Source organism: Coregonus clupeaformis, unplaced genomic scaffold (genome assembly GCF_020615455.1).
Source record: "Coregonus clupeaformis isolate EN_2021a unplaced genomic scaffold, ASM2061545v1 scaf0027, whole genome shotgun sequence".
Taxonomy (NCBI): domain Eukaryota; kingdom Metazoa; phylum Chordata; class Actinopteri; order Salmoniformes; family Salmonidae; genus Coregonus; species Coregonus clupeaformis.
The window spans coordinates 959,055-974,467 of NW_025533482.1; the positions used below are offsets into that span (position 1 = coordinate 959,055).

At 42.7% G+C, this 15,413-nt stretch overlaps 1 protein-coding gene across 1 annotated transcript; it reads left to right on the top strand.

The window, feature by feature from the left end:
• The first annotated feature begins 1,514 nt into the window (after nt 1–1,514).
• LOC121569693 (inactive all-trans-retinol 13,14-reductase-like) lies at nt 1,515–6,954 on the top strand. Its single transcript, XM_041880840.2, has 11 exons — nt 1,515–1,931; nt 2,605–2,787; nt 3,149–3,390; nt 3,485–3,680; nt 3,868–4,065; nt 4,235–4,354; nt 4,506–4,644; nt 5,206–5,315; nt 5,664–5,830; nt 6,143–6,302; nt 6,560–6,954. The coding sequence occupies exons 1-11, from the start codon at nt 1,766–1,768 to the stop codon at nt 6,712–6,714; spliced, it is 1,836 nt and encodes a 611-aa protein (XP_041736774.1). The 5' UTR covers nt 1,515–1,765; the 3' UTR covers nt 6,715–6,954.
• Nucleotides 6,955–15,413: the final 8,459 nt, after the last annotated feature.

Below are 15,413 nucleotides of genomic sequence, written 5' to 3' on the forward strand. Positions count from 1 at the left end.
GGAGAACAGGAGGGCTTCTTAAAGAAAAACTAACAGGTCTGTGAGAGCCGGAATTCTTACTGGTTGGTAGGTGATCAAATACATATGTCATGCAATAAAATGCAAATTAATTACTTAAAAATCATACAATGTGATTTTCTGGATTTTTGTTTTAGATTCCGTCTCTCACAGTTGAAGTGTACCTATGATAAAAATTACAGACCTCTACATGCTTTGTAAGTAGGAAAACCTGCAAAATCGGCAGTGTATCAAATACTTGTTCTCCCCACTGTATGTTTTTGCCGTGTCAAAAGCCTTCTTTCTCTTTTATTTCATAAAAATACTATTTCTACCCAGGTCTGCTGTACAGTACAGTACACACCAGTTTGACAAGTAAATGGCTCCAGAATTTTACTTGATGGGTTCCTTGCTGTTGGTTACCATTTGGTAAAATAAAAATTCTGGAGCAGGCCTTTTTATTACACTTTCATAACAGAGGATCTTGTGATGCAGTAGTACAGGATGCATGGTCTATTAGGTCAGTTGAAATCGATGCACCCCAGGCTTTGGGAAATGTGGTGATAATTTGTTTTGGGAAGAGAAAGCTAAAGGCAGATGAACCCAGAGTTCTGGGTCGTATTCACTAGACACGAGGAGGTACTCTGTACTTTTCCAATGGGATACGCTTGTTGTCGTTTTCTGTTGTGGAACATTTAGCTGTAATGTGGCCTAATGAATACGACCCTGGAAACTCCAGAGGAATGACACATGACACACAACAATGACAAGTTTGTGTACTCCAGATTAGTGTAAGGTCATAGTTTCTTCCTTTTAGTATGGTTTCTACTTTCTATGATGCTCACATGTATCCATGGCATTTTCAAATACCAAGAATATGAGTTTGGAGATTCATGATTGAAGGATTTCAAGAAGCTTCTGTATTTGACTGTGTATCAGTCACATTTTCTAGACGTACTGTAAATGACAGACTGTGAATGTAGATATACAGTAGACTAGAGGCAAATGCTAACTACAGTAACAGTGTGTTGTTTATAGGAAAATGAACTATACATTTGATGATGTCCACAATTAAACGTATAAAATCAATGAGACCAAATTGACGTCTGATTCTATGGAAGGATCAAAGAGCATCCCAGTAAAGCTACATTTATTAGGGGGTTTAGGAAACAACAGAAACTCTCCCACTTTTTAGAAGGCCCATGTGCAAGGGATTTCCAGTGTTAAGGACAAATCTGGTGGCCAAGCCCGTAATAACTTATCAGGATGATATGCATTCCAAGCCATGATGACCTCATCTGACTCCATTTTCAACTTTCACTAAAAATAATGGATTGCTCCAACTAACTGATATTCAATTAAACTAGCAGAAAATATTAGATGAACAATTTCTCATCACATAATATTGATAGAAACAGTCCCCCTTTGTTTCTAAGAGCCCTGCCCATTGACACTCCTCATGCCCAAAGGCTAAAGCACAAATGGTGGGTGTTTTCTATATATATAATGATCTTCTTTCTTTCCATCCCTCAGTTCCCCCACTGCTTCAACCTTCAGTCTCTTCCGCAACAGACAGGGAATCTCTTTGCCTTTGTAGGGCAGAGAAGTTCAGGTATCTTTAGGTTATTTTCCAGCTCAGGACTTTCAGGCATCTACCAACAAACAAAGACAATACTAAAAACAGTTCCAACAAACGTTGCTGTTCCCTTCAGGACGTGACGGATAGCTGTGCTCCCTGTGCCTGTAACCTCCTGCCGACCTGTCTGGGATGTGGCCAGTGCTGCTAGGTGTGTTCACTGCTCTGGTGGTGGCCTGGGTGACCATCTACATCCTAAATTATTCCAAGAGGAAGAGGGTATTTTCCCAGGAGTGCCTGCGACCACCGGGGCCGTTGGTGACAGACAAGAAGCAGAGAGATGGGGTGCTGAAGAAAGGTGAGTCATGGTTGTCATGGCTACAGGACTCAATGTTGTTGTTTGCTGACATTTTCACTAAGTAAGATGGGGGAATAGTTAGCTGTGTTTTTGAACCGCTGTTGAAAATGACGACATGCTATGACTAGAAGAGACAGGAAGATATCCATATCTGGATTGGGTTACTGTATACAATGTGAAATCTGATCTGTCTGAAAAAGCCATACCTGATATACTGTAAGCTTCAACATTATGTGCTTAAACAATGAATGGTTACTTGACTGCAATACCCTAACTTTACAAGGGTACAAATATGACTAAGCATTTGAATGACATATTAAAACAATGGGTGTGAGGCATGTGCATGGTGTGACAAACTTAGCTCTTGGAAATATCACATTTGAGTTCAACATTTCCTTAAATACCTTTTCTTTGTGAGTGGATGACGAAAAAGGAAGAAGTGCATTCACGTTGCATCAAGTTTCTGCCAGACTGGTTGATTCCCCAGTGATCGTCTGTCTAAATCACTTTGATGTTATTCTGAATGAGTGTTTTAAGAATCGACTTCAACACTAACGTGAAAATGACAGAGCAGAAAGTACACAAACACACTTCACTTATGAATATGATATCCTCTTTCTGCCTATGTCTATGATGATATTAACGCACCCCCTCCCCCTATCAACATTTCCAGGTTTCAGAATGGACCGTGTCCCGGAGAACCTTGACGCTATAGTGATTGGCAGCGGTATCGGGGGTCTGACAGCAGCGGCGGTTCTAGCCAAAGCAGGGAAGAGGGTTGTGGTTCTAGAACAGCATGACCAGGCTGGAGGCTGCACTCACACCTTTGAGAACCAGGGCTTTGAGTTTGACGTAGGTAAGAGCCACTGTGACAGAACCGACCATGGACTACACTCATAAGGCCTTAATGTTTATGTACTCAAGTTGATCGCTCTGGTAAGGTTCCTCTTCTTTGTTCATCTCAGTGAAAAAGCAGAGCTTGTTTCATTGAGTACTTACAAAGCGAAAACTAATCTCTGGTGAGTGGTGATAGACGGCCAGCGCTCACGCAATAGTTGGTTCAGGGTTGCAGAGATTAAGCAAGAAGTAACGACAAGTGGTGTTTGATAAACTCAATCTAGGCACAATCATAAGGGAGGATCATTGGGTAGGATAAGCTTCTAATACATACACAAATGATCCAGCAAATATTCTCTCACCACCTCCACCTCCGTCAGGGATCCACTACCTGGGCCAGCTCCATGAGAACAGCATGTTTCGTGTGGCCCTGGACCAGATCAGTGAAGGTCAGATCCAGTTCACCAGGATGGAGCAGCACTTTGACACACTGATCCTAGGTCAGGGTGAAGACCGCAGGGACTACCACATCCTCTCTGGGAAGACGGAGATGGCAGAGAGCCTGAAGAGGCAGTTTCCTGATGATGTGGAGGCCTTGAATGAATATTTCAAGTATATGAAGGTACTGTGTGTGCGTGTGTGTGTGTATGTGTGTGTGTGTGCATATGTGTGTGTATGTGTGATCATAACCCCTCTCATGTCTCCCCATGCTGCAGAAGGCAGCTCGTCGCATCAATCTCCTGGCCGGACTCAAGATGATGCCCATATGGCTGGTACACTTCCTGGCTCGGACCGGCCTATTAGAGCGCATCTCCTCAGTGTTCCGCATGGCCATCACCAAACACACAGAGAAGATGGCCACTCTGACCAAGAACAAAGACCTACACGCCCTCTCCGCATACCTCTTCTATGGTCAGTCCCTATACACATCCACTCCCAGGGTGAATTCCAATACGTTTTTATTGGACAACTATTTTCCCGAACTGAACATACACACTCTTGCTAGTTTACAACCTAGTCCTGGAACCTACAACTGAGTGCTGTTATGTGAAATTGAACTTTAATTGGATGTCCCTGACTGTGTTTCCCCTGCTGGTAGGTGTTCCCCCTAAGGAATCCAGTTTCCTAATGAATACTCTACTGCTGCAGCACTATAAGAGGGGAGCCTACTACCCCATTGGAGGGGCCAGTGAGATCGCCTTCCACATCATCCCAGTCATCCGGAAGGCAGGTGGCGCTGTGCTGGTCAGAGCCCCTGTACAGAGGGTCCTTCTGAATGAGGAGGGCTCAGTGTATGGTCAGTATCTAGTTCAGGGGGGAAAGCACTAAAGCAATGACTCATTTTACTATTAGTTATGCTTACTGTTGACCATCTTCTATGGGAGTAATTGGCGTTACATTAGACTCATTGTGTTGTGAGTAGTTGGCCTATGACCCCTGACCTCTGGTTGACCACTGGTTGTCAGGTGTGATGGTGAGGAAAGGTCAGGAGGAGGTGGAGGTGTTGGCTCCAGTGGTCATCTCCAACGCTGGCATCTTCAACACCTTTGAGAAGTTCCTGCCCCCAGAGATACAGGCCAAGCCGGGTGAGTGGTGGCGGTCATGAATTGTACTGAACTCTAGCCATGCTGAACTTTTACTGAAACATCAGGAAACAGGTTGAAACATGAGAAGACGTGTGACGAGTAGACAGTGTTTGACTAATTTGGACTAATCAGATGTGTTCTATGTTCCCAGACATCCAGGCCCTGCTGGGGAGAATGCAGCATGGAATGGGCAGCTTCCTGGTGTTCGTGGGTCTGGATGGCACCAAGGAGGAGCTGGGCATCACCTCTATGAACTACTGGATGTACAAAGATAATGACCTGGACACACTGTTAGTACAGTATCGGGTCTCTTGAATTGTATTCTCTTTGATTCTTTAATTTGCTCGTTCGGTTTTTGTTCATTCCATAGAGATATATAATACACCATTTGTGTTCTATTGTGTTCTATTTTTAATTCAGGGATGGGCAACTCCAGTAATTGGGGGCCTGATTGGTGTCACACTTTTTCCCCAGCCCCAGCTAACACACCTGACTAATCAACTAATCATGATCTTCAGTTTAGAATGCAATTAGTTTAATCAGCTGTGTGTGCTTGGGATGGGGGGAAAGTGTGACACCCATAGCCGCGAGAAGTAGGGGCGCTGAGGGTGCTGCAGCACTCCCTGATAAATCACCCTAAAAATATATTAATATAAAAACAAAATACAAAAGTTTCCTACCAAATTAGTGCACTAGGCTTTAATTACTTACTTCTGTATGAGCTGAGAAAAATACAATAAATTAACTGCAGTTGAGGTCCCTTATACTTTGAGGGCCTTAACCACAGTATTATATTCCTTTATTTTGAAATCACATGTAGTCTTACTGTATGTGTAATGTTTTGATTGTAGGATGGAGCGCTACAGCTCTCTGAACCGAGAGGAGGTGGTGGGGAACATCCCCATGATGTTCATTCATTTCCCCTCTACCAAAGACCCCACCTCCAGTACCCGCCATCCAGGTAGCTGTCTCAACAACACACACCTGCACCAATAATAAATCAATCACATTTTATTTGTCACATGCTTCGTAAACAACAGGTGTAGACTAACAGTGAAATGCTTTCTATATAGACTATAACACAGTATTTGAATTCATAGAGCGCTCATCACACCCACGGAAACTCTGAAAAGACTGAGAGTAAAGCATGGTAAATCAAATAAAACATTTGAGATGAACAGTGATGAACAGTACTTCAATGCTGCTGACTAAGGTCTATTTTCATACAAAAATGGCAGATAGTTTCAGACATTAATTATGCATAGTTCAAATGATTGTGTTCTAAGACTCTCTCTCCACCTCCCAACAGGGAAGTCCTGTATGACTCTGTTGACCATGGCCAAGTTTGAGTGGTATGAGGACTGGAAAGATACCAAGGTAAACAAGAGAGGGTCCAATTACGAAGACCTGAAAATGAGCATGGCCAAGGAGCTCCTAGACTGGGCACTGGTCATCTTCCCTCAGCTCAGGGATAAGGTACTTTAAAAATCTAGCGTCATTTGAACATAACTTGCCAAAATATATTGTCATATTCAATTTACTGATGTACACAGTAGAGTAGAGTTTCTTGGACAATCCAAAGAGGCATTATAATTGATTCATTGTGCTTGAAATCAAGTCTTATTTGAGCCAATAAAGTCATCCAATTGTAATGATGTCTCATACCTGCTGGCTGCCTCTGTGCAAGATGTTGAAAAGACGTTGAAAATACATATTTTGGGTTGAAAGTCATTGAAAAAACATGTTTAAACCAATTCTGCTCACTGGATACCTTGTGTCTCTCTACAGGTGGTGTATATGGAGGCTTCCACGCCCCTGACCAACATGCACTACCTGGGTGCCCCGCGTGGGGAGATGTATGGGGCTGAACACAACATGGACCGCTTCAGCCCAGAGACGGTGGCCAGAACCCGGCCCACCACGCCCGTCAAGGGACTCTACCTCACCGGTGAGAGAGAAATTGGTCACTGTGCTAGTATTTGAGTTGTATTTGAGTACATTGGTCACAAAGGCACAAGGTGATGCTTGACTGTGGCAGTTCTATGAGTTAGTCAGTAGAGTAATATGCAAGAACTGAAAGTCATTTGAAGGTACTACCATGGATAATACTGTTTCTGGTCTATGCTAGACGGTTCTACACATTGTACAAACATACCGTCAGTAGTTTTCATATCAGCAAACCCTTTGTCTTGTTCTGAACCCCAGGCCAGGACGTGTTCTGTAACGGGATGGCTGGTGCTTTGCACGGAGGAATCCTGTGTGCCTCGACAGTTCTGGACCGTATTCTCTACATGGACCTCCTAGCTCTGAAGAAACAGCTCAAAAAGCAGACCCGTGAAAAGGCTCGTAACAAGGCCTGAGAAACCATTTGGACACAGCACTGACCACAGTCAAAATCATTATATAAACCAATATCATGTAGTTACGCACATTAAGTCACATTTCTTCACCCTATCTATCAATTTCATGTAGCGGTGCGGTTTTGTCTAATATTGAATTAAAATACTGTATCTTTCTTTATTACCTGTTATGGTCACATGTTGCCATCTCCTTAGCCTTGTTTGGTGATAGAATAAACAATGGCATCACTGAATTCCCCACAGTTGTGAATGATTACTACTCTTTAGTCAGATCACACCAGGCAGAAACATGTGTGTTTTATGCTTTGTTTCAATTGAAGTGCTTCTATAGAACAGACACAACTCATTAAGGTGCACTTTGCCCCCTGAAAATCTATTACATTTATCCCCTCCATTGTAACCACGTAATGCTGTTACTGTAATACCTATCACTGTTACACCGTTGTTACACTACTGTAACTTTTGCACCTAGTACTGTAGCCAGCCACCAGGTTGGTTTCAGCTTGTTCTGTTCTGTCGACTCAAATGCAGATAGGAGAAAATAAGTCACGCTCACTGCACCTCACGTATCAGTACAAACACTGTGCTGGGAACTGGACTTTGAACTCCCATGCCATTAAAAACACTTAAACATTCACAAGTATTATTACAGTGCATTCGTAAAGTATTCAGACCCCTTGACTTTTTCCACATTTTGTTACGTTACAGCCTTATTCTAAAATTGATTAAATTGTTTTTTTTCCCCTCATCAAGCTACACACAATACCCCATAATGACAAAGCAAATTTTATTTAAAAAAAAAACAACTGAAATATTACATTTACGTAAGGATTCTGACCATTTACTCAATACTTTGTTGAAGCACCTTTTGCAGCAATTACAGCATTGAATCTTATTGGGTATGACGCTACAAGCTTGGCACACCTGTATTAGGGGAGTTTCTCCCATTCTTCTTTGCTTATCATCTCAAGCTCTGTCAGGTTGGATGGGGAGCGTCGCTGCACAGCTATATTCAGGTCTCTCCAGAGATGTTAGATCAGGTTTAAATTCGGGCTCTGGCTGGGCCACTCAAGGACATTCAGAGACTTGTCCCGAAGCCACTCCTGCGTTGTCTTGGCTGTGTGCTTAGGGTCGTTGTCCTGTTGGAAGGTGAACCTTTGCCCCAGTCTGAGGTCCTGAGCGCTCTGGAGCAGGTTTTCATCAAGGATCTCTCTGTACTTTGCTCCATTCATCTTTCCCTCGATCCTGACTAGTCTCCCAGTCCCTGCCGCTGAAAACATCCCCAAAGCATGATGCTGCCACCACCATGCTTCACCGTAGGGATGGTGCCAGGTTTCCTCCAGATGTGACGCTTGGCATTCAGGCCAAAGAGTTCAATATTGGTTTCATCAGACCAGATAATCTTGTTTCTCATGGTCTGAGAGTCTTTATGTACCTTTTGGCAAACTCCAAGCGGGCTGTCATGTGCCTTTTACTGAGGAGTGGCTTCGGTCTGGCCACTCTACCATAAAAGCCTGATTGGTGGAGTGCTGCAGAGATGGTTGTCCTTCTGGAAGTTTCTCCCATCTCCACAGAGGAACTCTAGAGCTCTGTCAGAATGACCATCGGGTTCTTGGTCACCAAGGCCCTTCTCCCCCGATTGCTCAGTTTGGCTGGGCGGCCAGCTGTAGGAACAGTCTTGGTGGTTCCAAACTTCTTCCATTTAAGAATGATGGAGGCCACTGTGTTCTTGGGGACCTTCAGTGCTGCAGAAATGTTTTGGTATCCTTCCCCAGATCTGTGCCTCGACTCAATCCTGTCTCAGAGCTCTATGGACAATTCCTTCGACCTCAAGGCTTGGTTTTTGCTCTGACATGCGTTGTCAACTGTGGGACCTTATATAGACAGTTGTGTGCCTTTCCAAATCATGTCCAATCAATTGAATTTACAACAGGTGGACTCCAATGAAGTTGTAGAAACATCTCAAGGATGATCTATGGAAACAGGATGTACCTGAGCTCAATACCTGAGCTCGAGTCTCATAGCAAAAGGTCTTTCTGTTTTTCATTTATAATACATTTGCAAAAATTTTTAAAAACCTGTTTTCGCTTTGTCATTATGGGGTATTGTGTGTAGATTGATGAGGACATATATTTATTTAATCCATTTTAGAATAAGGCTGTAACGTAACAAAATGTAGAAAAATTCAAGGGGTCTGAATACTTTCCGAATGCACTTTATACTATATAAAAGTTGTTGAATCACACTCACATGATGAGTGAGCAACTTTGCACTGAGACCTGTCCTGAAGACTTGTGTGAGTTCCGCAAGTTAATGCCTCATCGGGCTAACACGGTCCACAAGCACACAAGAGACCCAGGTTTCTAACCCAGTCTGTCATATTTGCAAAATGCTCGTATTGTTCATGATGTTTCATAAAGTAACACAACACACATTTTTAGACCAAAAACAGTGTTGGTGTCACGAATTCAGCCGAGGCTGCCCCTCCTCCTTGCTCGGGCAGGTTTCGGCGTTCGTCGTCACCAGCTTACTAGCCACTACCGCTCCATTTATCATCAATCCATTTGTCTTTTCTTGTCTTGTCTTGTCAATCACACACACCTGGTACTCATTCCCTCATTAGTCTGTGTATAAGTGTTCCCTCTGCCCCCTTGTCCTTTGTGAGTGATTGTTCATTGTGAGAGTGAGTAGCTCGGTTGAGCTACTCTTTTCTTGTATGTAGCCAAGGTGGATTTTTCCCTTGTGCTAGTTTCGTTTTGACACTTGCTGCGCTTTATTCATGTACACTGAATAAACTCTGGATTTCGGTGTTTTACCTCCTGCGCCTGACTCCGTCATTCACACCTCATCACAGTTGGGTTATTAGCATTGAGGCATCTCAGTAACAACTGCTCAACCTCTGGTGTCGGCAGGTAGCTTAGTGGTTAAGAGCGTTGTACCAGTAACCGAAGCCGAGCCGACTAGGTAATAAATCTGTTGATGTGCCCTTGAGCAAGGCACGTAACCCTAATTACTCCTGTAAGTCGCTCTGGATAAGAGCGTCTGCTAAATGACGTAAATGTCTAGTCTTAGATAATGAATGACAGAGGTGGGCCATATATCTGTTTTAATCATAGTTTCCAGTCATAGAAAAGGGTGGGCGTTACCATTTTACTGTCACATCATCAGCCAAAGACTTGTTCCTATTCATGTAAAGATATATGATTGGGCAACTGGAGTAACAGGAAATAACATCTTTATAACCGAGAGGTATGCTAAAAATGGTCAAGTCCATAACATAGTACATTTTTATTAGTTTGTCTGTTCAATATCTTACCAGTGTTTTACAGAACAGCTTCCTGATTAGGGCTATTACAGTGGGGGAAAAAAGTATTTAGTCAGCCACCAATTGTGCAAGTTCTCCCACTTAAAAAGATGAGAGAGGCCTGTAATTTTCATCATAGGTACACGTCAACTATGACAGACAAATTGAGAATTTCTTTTCCAGAAAATCACATTGTAGGATTTTTTATGAATTTATTTACAAATTATGGTGGAAAATAAGTATTTGGTCACCTACAAACAAGCAAGATTTCTGGCTCTCACAGACCTGTAACTTCTTCTTTAAGAGGCTCCTCTGTCCTCCACTCGTTACCTGTATTAATGGCACCTGTTTGAACTTGTTATCAGTATAAAAGACACCTGTCCACAACCTCAAACAGTCACACTCCAAACTCCACTATGGCCAAGACAAAAGAGCTGTCAAAGGACACCAGAAACAAAATTGTAGACCTGCACCAGGCTGGGAAGACTGAATCTGCAATAGGTAAGCAGCTTGGTTTGAAGAAATCAACTGTGGGAGCAATTATTAGGAAATGGAAGACATACAAGACCACTGATAATCTCCCTCGATCTGGGGCTCCACGCAAGATCTCACCCTGTGGGGTCAAACTGATCACAAGAACGGTGAGCAATCCCGGAACCACACGGGGGGACCTAGTGAATGACCTGCAGAGAGCTGGGACCAAAGTAACAAAGCCTACCATCAGTAACACACTACGCTGCCAGGGACTCAAATCCTGCAGTGCCAGACGTGTCCCCCTGCTTAAGCCAGTACATGTCCAGGCCCGTCTGAAGTTTGCTAGAGTGCATTTGGATGATCCAGAAGAGGATTGGGAGAATGTCATATGGTCAGATGAAACCAAAATAGAACTGTTTGGTAAAAACTCAACTTGTCGTGTTTGGAGGACAAAGAATGCTGAGTTGCATCCAAAGAACACCATACCTACTGTGAAGCATGGGGGTGGAAACATCATGCTTTGGGGCTGTTTTTCTGCAAAGGCACCAGGACGACTGATCCGTGTAAAGGAAAGAATGAATGGGGCCATGTATCGTGAGATTTTGAGTGAAAACCTCCTTCCATCAGCAAGGGCATTGAAGATGAAACGTGGCTGGGTCTTTCAGCATGACAATGATCCCAAACACACCGCCCGGGCAACGAAGGAGTGGCTTCGTAAGAAGCATTTCAAGGTCCTGGAGTGGCCTAGCCAGTCTCCAGATCTCAACCCCATAGAAAATCTTTGGAGGGAGTTGAAAGTCCATGTTGCCCAGCGACAGCCCCAAAACATCACTGCTCTAGAGGAGATCTGCATGGAGGAATTGGCCAAAATACCAGCAACAGTGTGTGAAAACCTTGTGAAGACTTACAGAAAACGTTTGACCAAATTTATTAATTTATAGTTTATTGACCAAATACTTATTTTCCACCATAATTTGCAAATAAATTCATTAAAAATCCTACAATGTGATTTTCTGGAATTTTTTTCTAATTTTGTCTGTCATAGTTGACGTGTACCTATGATGAAAATTACAGGCCTCTCTCATCTTTTTAAGTGGGAGAACTTGCACAATTGCACAAAATGTAACCTATTGGGCCAAAGAGCACGGACGATGTGTTACAGCATCAGACATGACTAATACAGGACTGATTGAATCTTTGATAACGAAAACAGACTTGTACCATATTACACAACAAGGTCCATGACACTGATACTAATATTAATAAACTATTCTGAGTTACACTTTGAAAAATACGATTTGAAAGATTTCTTAATATTTACACACTGGTATGTACAGATTGGTAGCTATAGCCACTACGCAACCCCATTCGATCTCTTGTCCCCAACTTCTGCTTTACAGTACACACTTTCATAGACGTCCAAACCCTTGCTGAAGTCATAAGTTGCTTTTTGTTATGGTCTCCAAACCTTCCACCTCACACCCCCATTCCATAATCCCAAGGACCAAGTCTCTGGGGTATCCATGTCCAGCTTCAGAATCCCCACTCCACATACAGTATCTGCCATATTCTGTGCTATTTATTCCTTAGAGTCTGTGGCCTCAGGCCTCCCCTCACAGGCTTCCCAAGGTGGTACGGTCCTATGGTTGGGGTTCAGGAGGCGCCGATTAAGGTTGCAGGGGGGAAACAGGTGTGTTGGAGACCTCAGAGTAGGCTGGAGGAAGCTCTGGGTGGATAAATTCTGGCTTCATCTCCACCTAGACAAAATTAGATCAGAAGTGGATGAATAGATGAGAAACACTGAGATTCCAAAACACTTAGAATACAGTGTTTTACTCAAAATGTGTGAATAAAACGTCATTTTAAAGTTGTAAACCCCACTGTACGGTACAATTGGTACCTCATGTTTAGGATGGACTTTTACCTCATTGTAGGCTGGAGGTGGGCCGTAGAACTCTGAGGTGCTGTAGCGAGGAGGCCTGTGGATGTCTTCGTTGTCATAAGATACTGCGGGGAAAGGAATGACATAGATGGAGGGCCTGTCTCGTCTCTCCTCCCGGTCCAGTTGGTCCTCGCGGGCCCGGCGGAAGACCTTACAGAAGGCTGTGCAGCAGATGATGGTGATGCCAAGCGTGATCAATGGCATGAAGATTCTGAGGGAATGAATTTCTCATTGCTGTAGGAATGCATGACAAGATACAGGCAATGTCTATTTCAGTGTGTCCTAGACCGATATGAATGTGGACAGGAATGGGACACTTACTCTAAAATCAGCATCTTGTGAAGTTAACAGCTGCACCTCAGTAGAAACCTGAGCAGGGAGAAACACAGCACCTTATTTTGACATCCCCTTTTCTCCTCCCAATCGAATAATCAATGATGTTTACATGTACTGTATAGAACGCAACATCTACTTGATGTCATCATCTTTGTAATCCAATTATTTGCCCGCTAATGTCAGCCATCTGATAAACTGAACGGCTGTTGAGAAACAACAGAACATTTGGTTATAAATACAATACCCTTCTGTCCTAAAGTAACGTTCCACTGTTTGATCACAGCCAGTTATGATGGAGGTATATTCAGTTCACTGTGAAGCACTGACCTACTACTGAAACTCGATAATGACTTGGTTATCTGTTGAAGATCTAATTGGTTAAAAGTCAACAAATATAGGTAATTGGTGAGTCAACAGATTGGATATTCCACAATGTCAAGTTGGCTTTATTAATTGGTCCCTCTTCTTTGACCCCTTCACTGTTTGTCAGTCATGAATGTAATCTGGAACCATCCACTGAAGTAGCCTACTGATAATAGATCTCTGTTGCCATTTCAACTGAGGGCACTAGTGTACAAGAACAGAAGGTACTTGAAAATAACTTTGAGAAGCCAAAAGCCTGTCTAAGGTATTTTCGTTGTTAATAAACAATGAAAATTGGGTAAAGTTATGGTTCACATTTTCATATGGGATTGAGGCACATAGCTGAATCTACATAGCAGATTCTGTAGAACGGGGACTTATCTTGTTAGACTACATTTAATTTAAAAATACCTGACAAACTTTGATTTTGGAATGATTCATCATGTTACATTTTATTGGTGGGCACACAACCAAAAGGCTATTGAGGTACAGCCTAGTGTTACATTGAAAAGAAAAGATTGGTAAATGTATATAATCTTTGTATTATTATCAAGTAATAAAACATAGAATACGTTTATTGACTGATAAAGTTTTTGGCACCAAGTGCCTCCCTCTGGATGAAAAATAACCAAGAGAGCTGATGTATGATTCTTTAATCACTGGCCACATAATTACCAACCAGGAAATTCCATACCATTTAGTGTGAATAGAATTTAGATCATCAGTAATTTGGGGTCCGTGTTGTTTGACCATTTCAGCTCCTCTGAGATGTGTACGCCAAGGAACTTGAAGTTTTTGACCGTCTCCACGGCGGCCCCGTTGATGAGGATGGGGGCATACCCAGCATGGTTCCTCCTGAAGTTGAGGGAGAGGTTGTTTACCTGGCACCACACCGTCAGAGTGCCTGCCTCCTCTTCAGTCCCAGAGCTTAGAAGGCACTATGGTATTGAAGGCAGAGCTGTAGTCGATTAAGAGCATCCTCACATATGTATTCCTTTTGTCCTGGTGGGTGAGGGCAGTGTGCAGTGCAATGGCAATACATCGTCCGTGGATCTGTCGGACAGGGTCGAGTGTGTCTGGGAGGGAGGAGATGATGTGGTCTTTGAATAGCCTCTCGAAGCACTTAATGGAAGTGCGTGCTAAGGGTCGGTAGTCATTCCGTTCCAGTTCATTCTTGGGCATGGGGATGATAGCGGACATTTAGAAACAGGCATAGCCTCGGTTCTGGTTCTTTTCTATCTGAGTGTGGCAAAGGTACTATTTCCTGAGTCATGTCTATGACCCTTACAGAAAAACCACATGATTTCACATGCCTTCGGGAAGTAGGGGCAAAAAATAATGCTCTGTCACCCTCAATTTGAATTGGTCAGTATCAAGGTACAGTTAGTATCGACTTTCTACTGTAGAGCTGTGTTTGGTTTATATAATAGGTTGTTTATGGATATCTATGGCTTGATCGAGAGGTACTCACAGGTGATAGTATATCATGTTAATAAGTCCACTGGTTGATAAAATCACAAGTACATAAAACCACAAGTGGAAGTGAAGTGAAAGAACAAGCTTCCAAAGAATAGCATACCTAACCGCATTGTCAATGTGTAAAACACAGAGTCAACACCAAGAAGAATCTATTCAATTCAGTCTGTCAGAGTAGATATGCATCATACATTCATACTAACAAAGTTCTGTTGACCTATAGTCATATTATACTGCATGTAAACCCATAGCAAAAATATAAATCCAAATAAACGTTATCCTACCTTAAAGCCAGCAGCCGCTTCAGTGAACCTGGGACTTCAACGGAAATCAATAAGGACCTGAACCTATGTGTACTGTATGTGTGTGTGAATATAGAAGACCTGAGTGTATGTGTACTGTAATGTCTGTGTGAATGTGTGTCTTATCTGGCAAAGGGTGTGCTATGGGACTGAAGGTTAAGGTTACAGGTTTATGGCAACCCTTTGCTGTTTAAAGGCACAGCACCTGAGCTGCCATTGCCATGATGAGGCCAAACACAATGTTAAAGTTCACTAAAGTGGAAGTTACTGTATGTATCATTCTGTCTTAGCATTAGAATAAGACCTATCGGGCACGTTTTAGACAACAAAATGATATGGACTTAGTTTGTTACACCTCTTAACGCTCTTCATAGCACATCACGTAGTAATCTTTTTTCTATAGTTGGTTTCTAGATTAGCATGAGAATATTGGAAGAAGAGATTAACTTTATCTGAAGGGGGTTAAGGTTTTATAATTGAAAAAGGAGTGATAATTGGACAA